The sequence below is a fragment of the Dipteris shenzhenensis genome, chromosome 18 (assembly GCF_047967505.1).
Source record: "Dipteris shenzhenensis isolate YYH24624 ecotype China chromosome 18, Dip_SZ_1.0, whole genome shotgun sequence".
Taxonomy (NCBI): domain Eukaryota; kingdom Viridiplantae; phylum Streptophyta; class Polypodiopsida; order Gleicheniales; family Dipteridaceae; genus Dipteris; species Dipteris shenzhenensis.
Window position 1 is genome coordinate 45006385 of NC_141613.1, and position 17921 is coordinate 45024305.

Here is a 17921-nt window from a genome sequence, read left to right on the forward strand (position 1 = left end):
GATCGAAGGATGTCAATTCACATGGTTGTAGTCCATGTCACAATATTTATAAAGGTTGCAACAAAGGATGAATTATGAGCTCTTGTGAGCATTGCCTTATCCATGTATTTGTTACACGTCAATTCCCAAAAGGAACAAACCTTTGGACATCACCAAGCCTGTAATAAAACACCACCCTTGACGTTTGGAGGGACGATTGGGACCCTGCATCGTCTACTATCATGACCATATTTCTACTTATTCTTTTTTTTCCTTTAAAAAAATTCATAAAATGGTAGGATTCAACTTCAATTTTAACTTACTCTTTTCGTGCTCCATGGAGCTAAAAGGCCATTTAAAGAGCTATAATCTCCTATTGTTTGGTGATATGTTATTGTCTACAGTTTTTTAAAGTATTTGTACTTTTTTGATGGAGTCTAGTCTTCTACTCTGGTCTAAAGATGTGTCTACCCAACTTAACTTCATCGAACTCATCAAAGAGTGCAATAACAACACAACAAGAATGCTTCCGAACTTCTTTTTCAATTCACTTCTTTTACCCAGAGATTTTCTTAAACCTAGACGCTTTTCCTCATAATAATTGGAATATTTACAATATGTCTTTTTGGTATTTCTTTGGCTTGTATGTGGCCAGAGGATTCCTCTAGCTTGCTTGCATTTTTTATGATAAAGAGTTTCACTGACTATTTACCTTTGGTATTTGGGAGATTGGGGGCAGATCAATGTTAATCATCCCATAACAGAACTGCAGGTGATAAAGAAAATAGTGGCTTTATGAGTGAAACCACGAGTATGCAAGCTAAAATTTAAATGGAATGTCTTTTCAATAGTGGGCGTTATCTCGCAACTGCCATTGACAGAGCAGCTACGTAAGTGGATGGAGCATCAATATGTGTAGACATATTTTTGTACATGAAAAGGATGCAAGTGTTTAGATTTTCTTCAGTAAGTTGTTTCTTTTCCAGGACCAGCTTCATATTTTCTGCCCTCGGAAGCTACACTCGAAACCTGGCTGCTCAACGACCTCCATACTGTGTTTACATATAAACCTCATCTCTATGATGAACAGCCACATAACTTCCAAACATCTTCTTGGATCTTCAAGGGGAGCGACATCTTAACTGTTGTCGATTCAGAGCTACAAACCGATCCACCTTCACCAAGGGCAGCAGAAGTGTCAAGGAATTTAACAGGTTGAAGTAGTGTCAACGAATTTAACAGGTTGAAAGAAAAGGAAGTGATCTGCGACTCTCCCCAGTAGTTGCATCCATGGAGAATTTACCAGTCAAGCAAGTGATCCAGAACAAGATATACAAAGGCGTCTCTGTACAGATTCCAGAGATGAACGGCTGAGGAGAACTTTCACCCAGTAATCACTCAATTATCAGGCCTGCTGAGGTTGCTCCTGATTGTCTTCTCGGAAGGAAGGGGGGAGAGGAATCACGTTGGCTGGAGGGAAGCAACAGTCGCAGGGGTAGGGGCATCGCTGAGGCCTCTTCCAGTTCTGCTTCGGCCACGACTCCTGCTCGATCTCGTCCAAAGCGTTGTGGATCGCTTGCTTTGTCGCCTCTGATTGCCCCTGCACACACACAACCCCAATCAATATCTGCCATTCATATCGCTTCACCATAACTCCAAGCTTGGCCCTCGCACTTGCCTTTGCAGCCTCCCCTAGCGGCCCCCAGCACTCTACTCGATTGAATTCCTCCATGTTCGAGTGGAAGTACACCCACACCAGGGCCTCCTCCAATTCTGGTTCAAGAAACCTCAAATCCTTCTCAGAATCGAGGACAAGATTTGAATGATTTGCAACTCAAGCTTTCCTTTCTGAAGGCCCCAGAATTTGGAAAGAGCTATGCAAACGAACCTGGGTGCTCCTTAAACAAGTTCTGATCCCCGTACCGGAACGCTTCTAACACCTGCATACATGATTTAAACTTCAGACTGAGAGAAACCGTAACAACCATTTCGAAACGAGCAAGAAAGAAGAGCCGCCACTTGTAAAAGAGAAATACGAGTCATGTCCCTCCGTGAACTGATCAACGACTACAACATCGAACCTCCACAAGCACGAAAAGATTCTCACCACTGGTAGCTCCTTCCGAAAGATGTAGAATCGCAGCTTCGCAATAGCGTCCAGCAACCAATGCCCCCCACTGATGTGGCAATGAACATGCAGCGACATAGAACCTTGAGACTTTCTCCATTCTGCCAGCACCTCGTCTCGCTGCAGCCTACTATACCAGCCCTGAATCTGCGCTCGGGGAAGCAAAAGATTTCAGTTGAACATCAAAGCATGAAGGAGAACTAACGTGTGAAACCAGAGATCAACACGAACCTGGGCTTTGTTGATCGTTTGAGAAACGGCAAGCGTCAGCTTAGCTGTGAGATCGCTGTGGGTGAGCGTGTAAGTGCGAGGCAGCTGATCAGGGTGTTTGTCTTTGCCATCGCCAAGAAATAACACTTTGAGCTTGGATGCCTCGAAAATCGCCGACCCAAACAACCTGGCCACCTGAAGACGAAGGCTTAATCGTTACAAAAAACTTCAGTTCGTCGTGCAAGGGCGGAATATGTCATTTTGTTGTACACTCACCACAGTGGGGCTGCGATGAACTGGACGAAGGGCTGCCCTCTTCTCTTGCTCGGTCGACAGGACTTCTTGATAGCTCCAACGACCCAGGAATTGCGACTCCAAGCTGCTAGCCGTTTTGAATCGAGCTCTTTTCGCTACTGCATCATATTGCCCGACAGTCTGGAACGATACGCTAGACCTCGCAGAGGTGGTAATGCTAGAAAGCGAGCGTGTACTAAGGAGAGGGTCCGTCGTTTGGCGCCATAGTTCAGCAGGCAGCAGGGAAGGTGCGGCGCAGCGAGCGACAGCCATGGTCTTAAAAGAATGCTCGGAAGTTGTGGGGAGAGCGATTTGAATATATTTATGTGTTAAACTGGGTAGAGAGCAACGAAGAGCAGATATGCAAGAAGGTGAAACAAAGGAAAGATGAAGAAAGGAGATGGGAGGGAGGAGGAAAGAGCGTGGAGAGGGTGGAGAGGTTGGGAGGGTGGCTATGGAGGAAAGGTGAGAGAGCGTGGAGGAGGTTGGCGATGGCGGCGGGCTGTGAGCTTCTGTGAGATTGAGAAAAGGAAAGCTTGGAGGAGGGTGGCTATGGAGGACTGTGAAGTGTTTTGAGATTGAGAAAAAGAAAGCTTTGAGGGGGTGGCTATGGCGGACTGTGAGATTCTTAGAAATTGAGAAACAGAAAGCTTAGAGAGGGTGGCTATGGCGGCGTGATTGGTTTGCTGTTAGGAAGGAAGGTGGCAGTTGCGTGGAAAAAGAGGCTTCCACGCTGTCCCCCCCTCCTCCACCCACACCCCCCTCCCTTTTTGACACCTCAGCCTCCACGTGGCCCCTTCCCCCTCCCCCCTCCCACGTCACCCCCCTCTTCCTCGTAGCTATCTATCTATCCACCCTTTCCCTGTCTCATTCCTATCATTTTAGACCCACACCCCCTCTCCGACCTAAATTACCAACTCAAATGGCACTGGTAGGCACTCACTTTCTTAAGCAACTATGAGCATTCGATTCCCCATGGCAATGTTCAAACTTTGATGTGTATAGGGCTAACCCACCCCTTTTCTTTATTTGTGAGCTTGGGCGAAAGAGTGCATTAAAAAACAAGCAAACAAACAATAATGAGAAATCATCATGGCCTAACAATGCCAACAACAACATTAAACCATAAGCAAACCAATCAACCATAATGGGTTTACCATCCTTCAGGCAAGGTCATGCCAATTTAAATTACAAGTATTTAATTACCTCCAACATTATATGAGCTCTATCTTAGCACAACTTAGAGAGATTCTTCTATATGAATTAAGCACCCCCTAACATACTCCTATGCTCCTTCATAAATCTTTTAAAAAGAAAACTTTATTAAATGTGGAATTCTCTAGAAATAAAATCCAAAGATTTCTGGACGTCTTCCAATTGAGCATTCCGTGACCTACACATATGCCACTCAATGAAAACTTTTAATGACTTCTCTAGAAAGAAAACACAAACCTTTCAAGATGCTTCACCCTAGCATTATTAGTGCCAACATCTCATACACGTTACAAGTGATGGCTCACCCACAATAGCCATGGGCCATAGTACCTTGAAAAGGCCAAAAAGCACAATGCAAGCAAGGCTTGCTTCTAAAAACAAAAGTAGCTAGACATAGCCATGTTCCTTTTTTAGTCCTCCAAGCTATGACGTTGAGTGGTTCCTTCAAAAACTATCCCATCCAATAAGCACAAGCACAAAGTCTATGACAAGTTTTTGAATGGTCCATATTATAATCTTCAATTATAATGAAAGGGAACCTCCTTTGATTGGAAGTGTAGTCCAACCAAATTCCCAACACTAAGATGTATCTATCGAATCACATCTAAAACACATACAAAGACATCTTATATATTGAGGAGAGAGAGAGAGGACACACACACACACACACACACAACAAATGCAAGATACAAATGAAAGGTGTCCTCATGTATTACAAAGAGAATATACTCATACTGTAACCCTTCTAAACACATTCACATCAGCCTTAGTCCCCATTCCACACACACACACACACACACACACACACACACACACACACACACAGACACACACACACACACACACACACACACACACGCATGCACGCATGCAGACACGCACGCAGGCATGCACACACGCACGTGCACGCGCACACACACATTCACATATCCAAGTGCAATTTACATATTTTTCATCCCCTCTTGAATTGCACTTTGAAAGATGAGGGTGGAGTTACATTTTGAACTTTTGATACATAAGCAAAACTTGCTACAAAAGAAAAAATTGAAATTAATTCACCTGACAGAGATTGTGCTTGAGAATAAGTGTTAACAATGCTACCAAACATAGTTGCAAACATTGCAAAAGATGAGCAACATAACTACTCTTCATTCTCCATCCTAAGTTGTGAGCTTGAGATTATAAGATGTAACAATGGACAAAATGTGATGAGAGAAAACAAGGGGCTCTATCCTTCACCTTTTTTGACAAAGCCATTATACATTAGCAATTGGGATGTTGCTCCTGTTTGCCTATCATTTGAGTGGTAGACTTGAGGATCATAGCCACCTGAAACAAAGAATTTGTTAGCACTAGATGATGGGTTGTTGCCAGTATCAAGACCAAATCAAGACCAATGGATCAGTCAACTAAAGATGATTATGCATATGTAAGCATGTTTTCATGATAATGTATGTTTTCCCAAGAAAGAGGGTATTTTATTTATGATTTATATAGCTAACAAAAGAGTCTTTACAAGGGCATTGTGTGCCATAACACCGAAAGAACCACCGATCCAAAACACGAGTAACAACCCCATATAGAGAAGGATCAAGTCACATAATCTACTGACCAAGAAACCAAGCAACTAAGGTAAAGAAGGGTCAAGTCACATGATTTACCAACCAAGACACTGACCAACCAAAACAAAAGAAAAGCACCAAGACTGACACCATCATTCTTGTGTGGTTAGGGAGTTAAAGATTATCTCCAAGTGCTTCTGTTGTTTCTAGAAAGTAGTGTGGAGATCATCGAATAGATTCCAAATATTTTTGCAACCAACAAGTGTGTAGAAGCCAATGCCACATCCAATTTAAGATTCTTAGCAATCTAGTCAATGCAAACATCACAAGCGCTAGTTTGACATGAGAGGCACAACATCAATGAATTGCATTTTGTTGAAGCCAAATGAACCATAACATCTGACTTCTCACTACTATCCATCCCTCCTCCCTGTTAAATATCAATGCTCCACTCTTGTGCTCGGGGAGGTCAGTCATCATATGTAACCCTATCACGTGAGTTCAACAGAAGGATATTTTTAATATCTAAATTTTACAAAAATTAATTTACATAAGGGAATTTTTAAAATAATTTTGGGAAAAATTTACATATTTGTATAGAAAAAGGGTACATTTTATTATTAGGAAAATTACAGATAAGGGATTTTACAAATCGGCCCTGAACGCACGTGATATAGAGGGTTTATACATAGTGACCCCCCTGAGCTCTTGTGTAACTATGCGGGAACCAGCTAACTCTACTTGTAAGCCCCCCCATATGAGGAGAAGACATTTGAGTAGCTCGGTTATCCAGTAGTCCTGGTTTGGACACCAGATGGGGGCCATGTGTGGCCTGATGGCTGGACGACTTCAAATATAGTTGACACACTGCCAACTAGTCTACATGCAAGTGTGTTTAGGCATCCCATGACTGACTGCACTGAGGGTAGATGGAGCATTTCCCGAGGCAGCCCACTCTCGGGTTGCGGGGCCCGTTTGGAGCCTCAGATAATCCCAGATGGCTCTGGGCCGAATAGCAACTATAGGTTAGTTGCTCTATTTTGTGCCATGGTTCTATCGTGTGGTTGGTGGCCTATTTCGGGACCGACCCCCAGTCGATCGTTTTGGGCGGACTGGGTCGGTCACCCAATTGGGTCTAACTGACTACTAGTGGTGGCTATATAAGAGCAAGCTCGTGAAGCCCATTTCATCACTAGCTATAGCAACCCTGATTCCTTAGCATCTAGCCTCTGTCTTCTACTGTTCCTAGCATGTCATCGAAGCTTCTCTCATAGGAGCACACAGTTGGGAGGCAGCACCATCTATTGTATCAGTTTTGTAGTAATCAAATTTTTGATTCTCCATACTATCTGTTTTCTCTCTTGCGTACGAGATCCTGTTATCTGTTGAGCACAGACGTTGTATTGTTTTCTTACACTCCCACCTAAGAGGCTTACCCCCCAAAACGACCATAGTGTAACTTAGGAGTGAGCATCTGGTTAGCGTATACCAAATGTATTTGGAGAACCTATGGTTAAGGAAGATGTGGGTAGTGTCTTTTATAGAATTGTGACAATGTTGGCACATGGGAGACCCTTTACCTATTGTTGCTTCGCTACTTCCTGTCCAACAAATAACCATAATAGACAATACTGTCTTTCTGGTAGATTTTTATCCCAAAACTTTTGACCCTCATCCTCCAAATCTTCTCATCATCTCTTCTTAACCATGTTCTACTTAAAGAAACAAAAATGCCTTGCCAACTAAAGAAGATGGCAACAAGGAGTATGTCCTTTTGCTTCTAGTGGAAGTCGTATAGAAATTCTATTTGTCTACCAACCCTCTAGTGGAATTCTGTCCCTTCTACTGGAATTCATTTAGAAATTCTATCTATCTACCACCCATCCATCCCAAGGACATAGAGTCTCTATCCCAAATCTGCACCCTAGATTTCCAAATAACAAAGAACCAACTCGAGTCCTTGGAGGTAAAGGTTCCCATCTTCCTAGAGAAACCCTTCCAGAAAACAAACTCCCAACCCTTCCACATAGCCCTCCATAGACCCAAACTTGTAGTGATATAGGGCTCATTTCCAAACAAGGCCAAGATCACCCAAATCCTTCTAGATTTTACAATGAACAGGGTCTCGTGTACCTTAGGTGCCTCTTGACTAAGATAGATGAGCAGTAGCAGGAATCATTATTTTGGAAAGACTTAATGATCCACTATCCCATAAAGCATGCAAAAGACCATTCAATGTTGATAATCTCTAATCCTCCTTCAGCCTTGGGTATGGTACATACTTCCCCTCTCACCTTGTCTGCCTTTCTATTATCCTCATCTCCTTCCTAGAGGAAGGTCCTTGAACTCATATGACTTATTTTAAAAGATATAAGGAACATGAAAAAGCATCACAAATGATTATAAAGTGCCCAAAAATGCATAACAACATAGCTTTTCACCTGGGTAGGATTCAAAACAAGTTTCACATCCAGTCTTTCTTTTATAATTTTGAAGTATCTATAAGTATTCTACATAATATAAGTATTTTTTGTTGATATCACTCATTCATGACCAGAGCCACTCTATAACTATAATTTATATTTTGAAGGCTCATATGATATCACTTAATCCTTGTAGCTTGAAATTAGCATGAATTACAGTGTAACCAATGATTAAAGTAAGGTTTAAAATTGATGTTCTACTTGATATTAGGTTCGCTAAAAATGCATGCTACTACATAATATCATATTGAAGACATATACAAAGTAAGGGTGAGTTTAGAACTGTCAAAGAATGTGCAACGTTTGTCCCCTCTTTGGTGGGCTACCTGAACCTGAAGAGCTTCTTCTATCTCAAGGTTGGCTTTTGACACTTCTTCTTAGCATCCTCAAATTTTCCTCTAGAATTCTTGCGGTCTAACTTTTGTAGTAGGCAATCTTGAATAAAAATGCCCACCTATGCTACACAAAAGCCATGAGTTTGGAAAATTCTTATAAAAAATTTTATGCACCATCCTCCCTCCTTGCTCAACTTCTTGAAAAAGAGCCTCTGACATAGCCATATACCTATTCATTACACATGCTTGTAGATTCTCTTTAGGACTAATAAATCACTCCTATTTGCTCCCCAAAAATTGTCCTAAAGGTGCACAAAGCTAAAGGGAGGTCTAGGAATTCCACCTAGATGGGAGCCTTAGTGGGCAAGGGCATATTGAGACTAAAATAAATACCCCACATTTGAACCAAGAGGATCTCATTTTTCATCACCAAAATTTTCGTGCTTGACCATAGTTTTTTCCATTTTATGACTTTTCAAATGGAAAAACGATAAATATGTTTTGCATGAGCTTGATATTTATGACATTAAATCAATTTTTAGGCCAATTTACATGCATCCATGTCTTAAGGAGAGATAAAGGGAAGAGGGGGCTAGGGGGGGGGAGCATGAATAAATCCAACTAGAATATGAAAGTTAAGCCTCTTAACCATCTCATTAAGGAAACGAGACACTTACATGAAATAGGCTTTCCATTTTTTCCATCACATGGCTACCTATTCCAACATAAACTTCTCCTTATTGTATATTATTCTCTCATTTCATGGGCATTATTCTAATCTTGGCCAAGATTTTAGTAGTCAAGAGGACTTTCAATCCTTTGAAGAAGGACCTTGCTACTTTCACGGGATCTTGCATGACTAGGGAAAGCTAACTATGAAGGCAAGTTCTTCATGGCATTCAGCTCGTCTTCAATTGCCTTTTTTGCATGTAGACTTCCAACATTGGTTGAAAGGGTGGATTTTGTTTTGAGCAATCAGCTTCTAGTCTCTTGGAATGCAAAACTAGAAAATAATGAGGAATTGGCCGATGGTCTCCTAGTTTATCACAATTTTCAAAGAACATAAAACTAGGTGGCAAACTATCAATTATGTTGTCCATCATCTCAGTTCCCATCCATTGCATTGGAGGGAGGACATACCCTTGAGATTGCATCATGAGATCCCCAGTCACATCACCTCACACTGATAGGGTTGGAACCACCTGTGTGAGGAGATATCTCTCAATCTTTGTCATGATAGTACTTATGATTTGTAGAAGATTGCATAATTGTTGATATCAAAATTAAATGACTCTAGATCTAGGGGATGATTACCATTTGAGGCAATGAGCATCTATGGGGCAAGAATTGCATGTTATAAGATTGACTCAGCTGACCATGTAGGAAGCTTAAGGAGGGTATTAAAGCCATATAATGACACTGTCGTAGTGTCATTGTTCAAGTTTTCAACTTGTGCTACCCAAATATCATACTAAGATTGACATGTATGGTGATAAAAAAAACTACCTTGTTCTTGTAGATTCTCTTGAGTATTCTTGAGTCTCTATTGCCTATCTGGAATGTTTCATGGCTACTATAGACTCTAATGCATGTCAAAGAATTTGTGAGTTCTATGGTTAAGATATGGTGCAATTGCTATGCATTTATTAATGATAGAATAAGAAAGGCATGTGATCTTTGAAGTGATTATTGTAGTGATAATTAAGCTAATTATGTGTTCACGATAAATATCATCCCCATTGTAAAGGGGATTGCCACAAACTATCAAGAAATAAATTGAGTTGTAATGTTACGATTTCTGGACAAGAAGGTCTTGATTGACACCATAGTTTGAATCTAAGTTGCGCAATGTATTGTCAAAATATAAGTCATTTGCATTGTATTGGACAATGGCTTCTTTATGCAAACACTTTAGTGTTTGTGGCCAAAGTAAATTGCAAAATGCTTTGATATTTGGTTTCAGGCTCTTGTTTGAGCTAGTTTGAATGCACTATAGCATTAACTTCTTAGTTAATCAAAAAGGGGCTTAGATGCTCTATGGCACTCTATCTTGGCATGGTAATAGAGTAATTCTTGTAGCACATTAGTTTCTTCAAACTAAAAAGAACCGTATCCACTATAAGTAACTATGCTTGCATGTCTTGTGCTTGTACACGACTATGCTAGCATCATTTTGGATGGGCAAATGCATGCATACTTCTTTAGGGAAAGGCCAAGTTGTGCAATGTATAGTATGTAAGCATGTTAGATATGCCTAGTGCCCCACCCTCCTGGAAACCACTAGTGGTCCAAGGTGCTCAAGTTGTAAGGCTCCCATATGAGGAGAAGCCATGTGTGAGAGCCCAGGACACTGGATGGATCCTGACTCGAACTCGCATGTCAGATGAGGTCTATCAATGAGACCGTTGATGGTAGAAAGGTGATTGCATGGGAGCCCCTTATTCTCATTGGGGCTTGGGGGCTAGCTGGCCCCCCTGGAGTGGGTTCCAGGGCGAGAGCCCCCGAGGCGACGGTATAGGGAATATTCCTTAAATATTCCATGGACGACTAGTCAGCTCCACTGATTAGGTTGACTGGTCGGCTCCACCGACTAGGTCGAGTGGTCGACTCCATCGACTACATTGGCCCAACTATCGCCCTCATAGCTATAAAGAGGTGACCTCCCCAGTCCATTGCATCAGATTAGTTCAAATCAGATCAGATCTTCTAGCTAGTAGCTCTTCACCTAGTATTTGTCTAGATCGCCATCTAAGCTCCATTGTGGGAGTGCATGGGTGGACAGAGCCATCATCTGTACTACATCAGTATTGAAGAAAAAGTTTATTCCTCTCTAATTTGTTGTGTACTCTCTATTCTTTGTTTAGTTTCTGTTCTGTTGCGCCGTGTAATTTAACATGGTATTAGAGCCCAAGCGGCTCTAAGGATCAAATAATAGAAGAGAGGTGAGGGATTCAATAGCATACGGAGTGATGGCAATAGGAAGCAGCTCTAGTTCAGCAGCTCTACTACTACACCAACAATCCAGGCATTGAGGATTCGCCCACCAACCTTCACTGAAGGCAAGCTAGATGGTATGAACTACACTCTGTGGAAGTTTAAAATTACTGCTATTCTGGATTCATATGAGCTTTTGGAAACAGTACTGGGGATTGACCCAGAACCATAAGGAACACTCGACCCAGCAAATCCAAGGAGTATGATATCTCCTAATGCCAACCTTCTAGGAGCTTGGAAATGTAGGAACGTAGATGCTCTGTGTGCCCTGGTTACAAGTACTATTGATAGTGTTTTGACCTTGATTCAACATACATCTAAGGCAACTGTGGCCTGGAACATATTGAAGATTCAGTATGAGACGCGGAATCAGAACTTGGAGAATCAGCTTGCAGCTGAGAAGTTTAATGAAGGAGAGACAATGGAGGCGTTCATAACCCGAATCGAAAATATGCGTGAACAGATGGCAGGTGTTGGGATACAAAAGACTAGCAAAGAGCTAGCTCGGTGGTGTCTCCAGATATGTCCAGCAAGGTTTGATGGACTGGTAATAGCGCTTAACACTCAACCATTGTCATTTGAGGAGTTCTGTGCTTTACTTGTGGAGGAGGAATTGAGGCTTAAAGCTCGAGATGGAGGTGGCAATGGGGATGCTACATTCTCTACCACTGCGAAAGGCAAAGGTGGTTCCTCCACCAAAGGCGAGTCCTCTACTAGTGGTGACAAAAAGAAGAAGGGTGGCAAGGAAGTTTCAGGGAGAATGGTTGTATCGCAAGAAAAAGGCCCATATGATTGTAGATTGTCGGGTCAAGAAAGCAGATGAAAAGAATGGTACCCTGAAGAAGACAGATAAGGGGAAAGAGAGCTAACATAGCAGAAGCAGAGTTGGATCTATTTCTATCCATTGAGGAAGAGTGTTACTCAGTTCAAGAAGCTTCAACCACTGATTCATGGGTGTTGGATAGTGGTGCCTCCTATCACATGACCTGCAAGAAGGGTCTATATTGTTCCATGCAGCCTCTACACAAACCCATCATCGTGACGGTTGGTAATAATGCCCTGTTGAGGGTATAGGTATGGTTTCATTTGTTTCTATAAATGGAGATGTTAAGAAACTATCTAATGTGTTGTATGTTTCACAAATCAAGAGAAATTTGGTATCAGTTGCTTCCATAACTGATTTTGACCATGAGGTGAGGTTCAACAAGATAGGAGCAAAAATTCTAAATAGTGCAGGCAATCTTGTTGGAACAGGTTTAAGGAGGAACAACCTGTATGAGCTAAGTGCTCTTACAGCCACCGTTGGAGTGGGAAAAAGCAGACTTTGGCATGAAAGATTTGGCCACATCGGATTTGCAGTGCTGAAGGAGATGCAAAAGCAAGGTATGGTTGCTCACTTACTTGCAGTCACAGAAATCAAAGAACCATGTGAAGCTTGCATGATGGGCAAGCAACAGAGAAAGGCATTCCCACAAGAAAGCAAGAATAGAGCAAACACTCCTCTAGAGTTGGTGCATGTTGACTTGTGCGGTAAGATGCCTACACAGGCCTTGGGGGGATCTTCCTATTTTTTTTTGATTGTCAATGACTATAGTAGGAAGATGTGGGTGTACTTTCTTTGCGAAAAGGCTCAAGCTTTTGGTAAATTTAAAGAATGGCTACAACTTGTTGAAAATGAAACACGGAGAAAAGTGAAGAAAATCAGATCGAATGGTGGTGTTAAGTTTGTTTCTACAGAGTTTGGAGATTTTTGCAAGAGCAAAGGGATCAAGTGACAAATGAGGATACCACATACACCTCAACAAAATTCAGTTGTTGAATGCCGAATGCAGACCACCATGGAGATGGGGAGGTGTATGTTGAAAGGTGCTGGACTCTGCCAAACCACTTTTGGGCTGAGGCTGTCAATACTATGGTTTACATCCTTAATCACAGCTATACAAAGGCACTCAAAGGTAAAACACCACATGAGGCTTACAACGGTAAGAAGCCATCTGCTGTCTCCGACTTCAGAACATTTGGGTGTGAATGCTATGCGCATGTACTAGACAAAGAGAGAAACAAGCTACAACCAAAAAGCACCTCTTCTTAGGCTATTGTGATGAGAAGAAAGCCTATAAGTTGTATGACCAAGAGGCAAAGAAGATCATAGCGAGCCGCGATGTGGTGTTCAGGGAGCAGCCACATGCAGTGGAGGCAGAGAAGAGCTCTTCCACTTTATCATCAAGCGAAGGGGTAATTCACTAGGGACCTATCCCAGGAGCTATAAAGGAGGAGGAAATATCAGATGATGAAGGTATAAGTCACAAACCTCTTGTTACACCACTAGAAAAGCCATTGCTGTGATGGGTAAGACAGCTCTATGACTAAAATGCTATTAAAGCAGAAGTTTGAGATGAAGGATCTGGGAGAGCTGCGTTACTTCTTGGGCATTGAGGTGATTAGATCCACAAGTGGGATATGGCTCTTGCAGAGGCAATATGGATTGGACATGCTATCCAAATATGGGATGATAGGTTGTAAGCCTATCTCAGTTCCTTTGGAGCAGAATGTGAAGCTGAGCGCAGATGCAGGTGAGCTTCTGGAAGACCCTACTATGTACAGACGCATAGTAAAAAGTCTGATTTATTTGACTATTACCACGCTAGATTTGAGCTATGCTGTTAGTTTGGTAAGTTAGTTTATGCAGGCTCCAAGGAAACCGCATTTGGATGTGGCTAGACGCATACTAAGGTATGTGAAGTCCACATTGCAGTATGGACTATTTTATGAGACTGGGGTTCAAATACAGTTGCATCCATGGATACAATGATGCTGATTGGGTTGGTAGTATTTTTGATAGACGATGTACCTGTGGATATGTGTTCTCTTTTGGGAGTGATGTAGTCACTTGGAGCAGCAAGAAACAGCCTATAGTTTCCTTGTCGAGCATAGAGGTTGAGTACAGGGGTGCAACAATGGTTGCATGTGAGATAGCTTGGTTGCAAAAGCTACTTTATGATATGCATCAGTCTACAGATGGGCCAGTTGTCATTTATTGTGACAACATGAGCAGTATACACTTGGCAAAATAACCCAGTCTATCATGCTAGAACAAAGCACATTGGGGTGCATTATCACCATGTGCGGGAGAAGGTTCTAGTAGGTTTTATTGATCTAGGTTATGTCACCACAGAAGATCAGGTAGCTAACATATTCACAAAGGCATTTGGCATAGAGAAGCTGCGCAAGTTCAGAGACCTACTTGGTGTGCAAGAATTGGGATTGAGCTCGAGGGGGAGTGTTGAGATATCGCGCTCCACTTATGATATGCTAGGGTGACCATTGTGCATTTATGTCACCGACTTATTAGCTGCAGATGCGGTCGGTACACTGCCCATGAATAATAGCTAGATGACAACTATCTTTATGTACTCTAGTTAGTGGCTTAGTTAGTATGCCACCTTAGTTAGCTGAGTTTGGTTTGAGACCCACATATAGGGTTCGGCTATTCTTTTGTGCTTAGAGTTCTTTTGGCTTACACAACTAAGAAGAGGAAAATTGTTTTCAACCTCCACCTTTGTGTATATTCCCCCATTGTGTATGTGAGAAAGCTGCAAGTGAGACTCCTTCCTTCTCTCCTAGTCTCTTTACATGCAATTCCCCTAGTAGAAGGCTTAGAGAATCAAGTCATGCAATGTATAGTATGTAAGCAATCTAGCCTTGGGAGCACTTCGGTCTCTTGACACGATATGCAATTCCCCTAGCAGAATGCTCACAAGAATCAAGTCGTGCAACATATAGTAGGTAAGAAATCTAGCCTCGGGAGCACTCCAGTCTCTTGACATGGTCTATAAGGCTTAGAGAATTAAGTCATGCAACGTATACTATGTAAGCAATCTAGCCTTGGGAGCACTCCGGTTTCTTGACACGATCTGCAATTCCCCTGGTAGAATGCTCACAAGAATCAAGTCATGCAACGTATAGTATGTAAACAATTTAGCCTCGGGAGCACTTCGGTCTCTTGACACGGTCTGTAGTGCTTAAAGAATCAAGTCGTGCAATGTATAGTATGTAAGAAATCTAGCCTCGGGAGCACTCCGGTCTCTTAACATGGTCTACAATTCCCCTTGCAGGATGCTTAGATAATCTGTAAGAAAATAATACAATGTCTGTGCTCAACAGATAACAGGATCTCGTATGCAAGAGAGAAAAGCAAATAGTTTGGAGAATAAAAAATTTGATTACTGTAAAATTGATACAATAGAGGGCACTGCCTCCTAGCCATGCACTCCTGTGTGAGAAGCTTCGCTGGAATGCTAGAAACAATAGAGGACGGAGGCTAGATGCTAAGGAATTAGGGTTGCTGTAGCCAGTGATGAATATGGGCTTCACAGGCTTGCTCTTATATAGCCACTAGTCGTAGTCAATTAGACCCAATTAGGAGACCGACCCAGTCGACCCAAAACAGCCGACTAGAGGTTGGTCCCGGCCATCGACCACACATTAGAACCGTGGTAGAAACTAATTGAAAAAGAATTTTAAGTAAAGAAAAAGAATTACAAGATGAATGAAAAAGAATGCAAGTACCTGGAAAAAGTGAAAAAATTAAGGCTCCGCTTATCCTTTCTCTTCCACTCTTGGTTGCTTCAATGAAATGAGGAGAGAGTTAGAATGAATGAATGGAAAGAAAAGTATATATAAGAAAAACTAGCCTACTCCTCCTATGCATAAATTTGAATTTTCAAAAAAGAGAGGGAAATTTGAATTCATTATAAATTTGAATTCAAATTTGTGTTCAACATTCTTCTCATACTTTCTTCTCGTACGTTCCTTTTGAATTCAAATTTGTGTTCAACATTCTTCTTGATACTTTCTTCAACATTCTTCTCGATACTTTCTTCTCGTAAGTCCTTTTCATTCTTCTCGTAAGTCAAATCTTATTTGTCACTCTTGCTCGTGATAGTAAGTCAAATCCTCCTCTCCCCTCTCTCTCCTTCTACTCCCTCCTCTCCTCTCCCTCTCTCTCTCCTCTTTCTCCTTCCGCTCCCCTCCCTCCCTCCCTCCCTCGACCCCCGCCCTCCCCTCCTCCCCTCCCCTACCTTCCCCTCCCCTCCCCTCCCTCCGCCGCCAAAAATCCTCCCTCCCTCGACCCCCGCCCTCCCCTCCTCCTCTCCCCTCCCCTCCCCTCCCTCCGTCGCCAAAACCCCTCCCCCCCTTGACCCCTCCCCTCCCGCTCCCCCCTCCCCTTCCCCCTCTGCCCCCCCCTTCCCCCTCCCCCCCCCTTTTCACCCCCCCTACCCCCTTTCCCCCTCGCCCCCATCCCACCCCCTTTCCCCCCCTACCCCCTTTCCCCCGGTCCCATCCCAACCCCTTACCCCTCCCCCCCCCCTTCCCCAGGGTGGCGGCCGCCAGCCCCCCCTACCCCCTTTCCCCCCCTACCCCCTTTCCCACCCCCTTCCCCCTCCACCCCCCTTTCCCCCTTCTCCAGGGCTGGCGGCTGTGGCCGCCAGGCCCCCCTACCCCCTTCCTCCCCCACCGTCCCACTGCCTTCCTCCCCCCTTCCCCCCCGCCCCCCTCCCCCTTCCCTCGGGGTGGCGGCCGCGGCCGCTAGCCCCCCTCCCCCCTTTCCCTACCCCGTCGCACCCCCTTCCCCCTTTCTTGACCCACTCTCCCAGCCCCCCCTCCCCCTTTCTCGACCCACTCCCCCTTCCACTACCCCCCTCGCACCCCCTTCCCCCTCTCGCCCCTTCACCCCCGCCTTCCCTCCACGGGCTGGCGACCGTGGTCGCCAGCCTCCCCCCCCTCTCGCACCCCACCCCCTTCCCTCTCCATGGGCTGGCGACCGCGGTCGCCAGCCTTCCCCCCCTCACACCCCCCTCTCGCACCCCACCCCCTTCCCCCTCCCCCCGTTCACCCCCGCCCCCCCTTCCTCGCCCCCTCTCCCCCCCCTCCCCCCTTCCCCTGGGCTGGCGGCCACGGCTGCCAGCCCCCCCTCTTCCCCACCCCCCCTTCGCGGCCCCCCAGCCCCCCCCTCCTCTGCAACCCCCCTCTCGCACCCCCCCTCCCCCCTTCACCCCCGCCACCCCCTTCCCGCCCCCTCCCCCCCCCTCCCTCCTTCCCCTGGGCTGGTGGCCGTGGCCGCCAGCCCCCCCTCTCAGCCCTCCCCCCCTCTTCCCCACCCCCCCTTCGCGGCCCCCCAGCCCGCCCCCCTCTCAGCCCTCCCCCCCTCTTCCCCACCCCCCTTCCCCTAGGCTGGCGGCCGCGGCCGCCAACCCCCCCCCTCTCAGCCCCTCCCACCCCCTTCACCCCTCCCCACCCCTTGCCCCCAACCCACCCCCCTCCCCGCCCCCGAGCTGGCGGTCGCGGTCGCCAGCCCCCCCGCCCCCCTCTCAGCCCTCCACCCCCTTCACCCCTCCCACCCCCTTCCCCCCTACCCACCCCCCTCCCTGCCAGCTGGCGGCCGCGGCCGCCAGCCCCCTCCCCTCTCAGCCCCTCCCACCCCCTTCAGCCCTCCCACCCCCTTGCCCCCACCCACCCCCCTCCCCCGCCCCCAAGCTGGCGACCGCGGCTGCCAACCCCCCCGCCCCCCCCTCAACCCTCCACCCCCTTCACCCCTCCCACCCCCTTCCGCCCCACCCACCCCGCTCCCCGCCCCCGAGCTGGCAGCTGTGGCCGCCAGCCCCCCAGCACCCCCACCCCCCTCTCAGCCCTTCCCCCATCCCCCCGCTTTTCCCACCCC

At 45.2% G+C, this 17921-nt stretch overlaps 1 protein-coding gene across 1 annotated transcript; it reads right to left on the reverse strand.

Annotated features, from left to right (window-relative positions):
• Positions 1-783: 783 nt before the first annotated feature.
• Positions 784-3257, reverse strand: LOC147891285 (protein STAY-GREEN homolog, chloroplastic-like). The gene is made up of 6 exons (XM_087389971.1): positions 2594-3257; positions 2339-2512; positions 2087-2254; positions 1868-1919; positions 1658-1752; positions 784-1579 (listed from the first exon to the last, which is right to left on the reverse strand). The coding sequence occupies exons 1-6, from the start codon at positions 2882-2884 to the stop codon at positions 1385-1387; spliced, it is 975 nt and encodes a 324-aa protein (XP_087246097.1). The 5' UTR covers positions 2885-3257; the 3' UTR covers positions 784-1384.
• Between the last annotated feature and the right edge of the window lie 14664 nt (positions 3258-17921).

Bases quoted from the DNA above. Each gene is read 5' to 3' on its own strand.
- LOC147891285 (XM_087389971.1), bottom strand. From the start codon at position 2,884: ATGGCTGTCGCTCGCTGCGCCGCACCTTCCCTGCTGCCTGCTGAACTA. The intron at 1,920-2,086 runs GTGAGAATCTTT...TCATGTATGCAG, and splicing joins TTCGGAAGGAGCTACCAGTG to GTGTTAGAAGCGTTCCGGTA. The intron at 1,753-1,867 runs GTTCGTTTGCAT...TTCTTGAACCAG, and splicing joins CTTGTTTAAGGAGCACCCAG to AATTGGAGGAGGCCCTGGTG.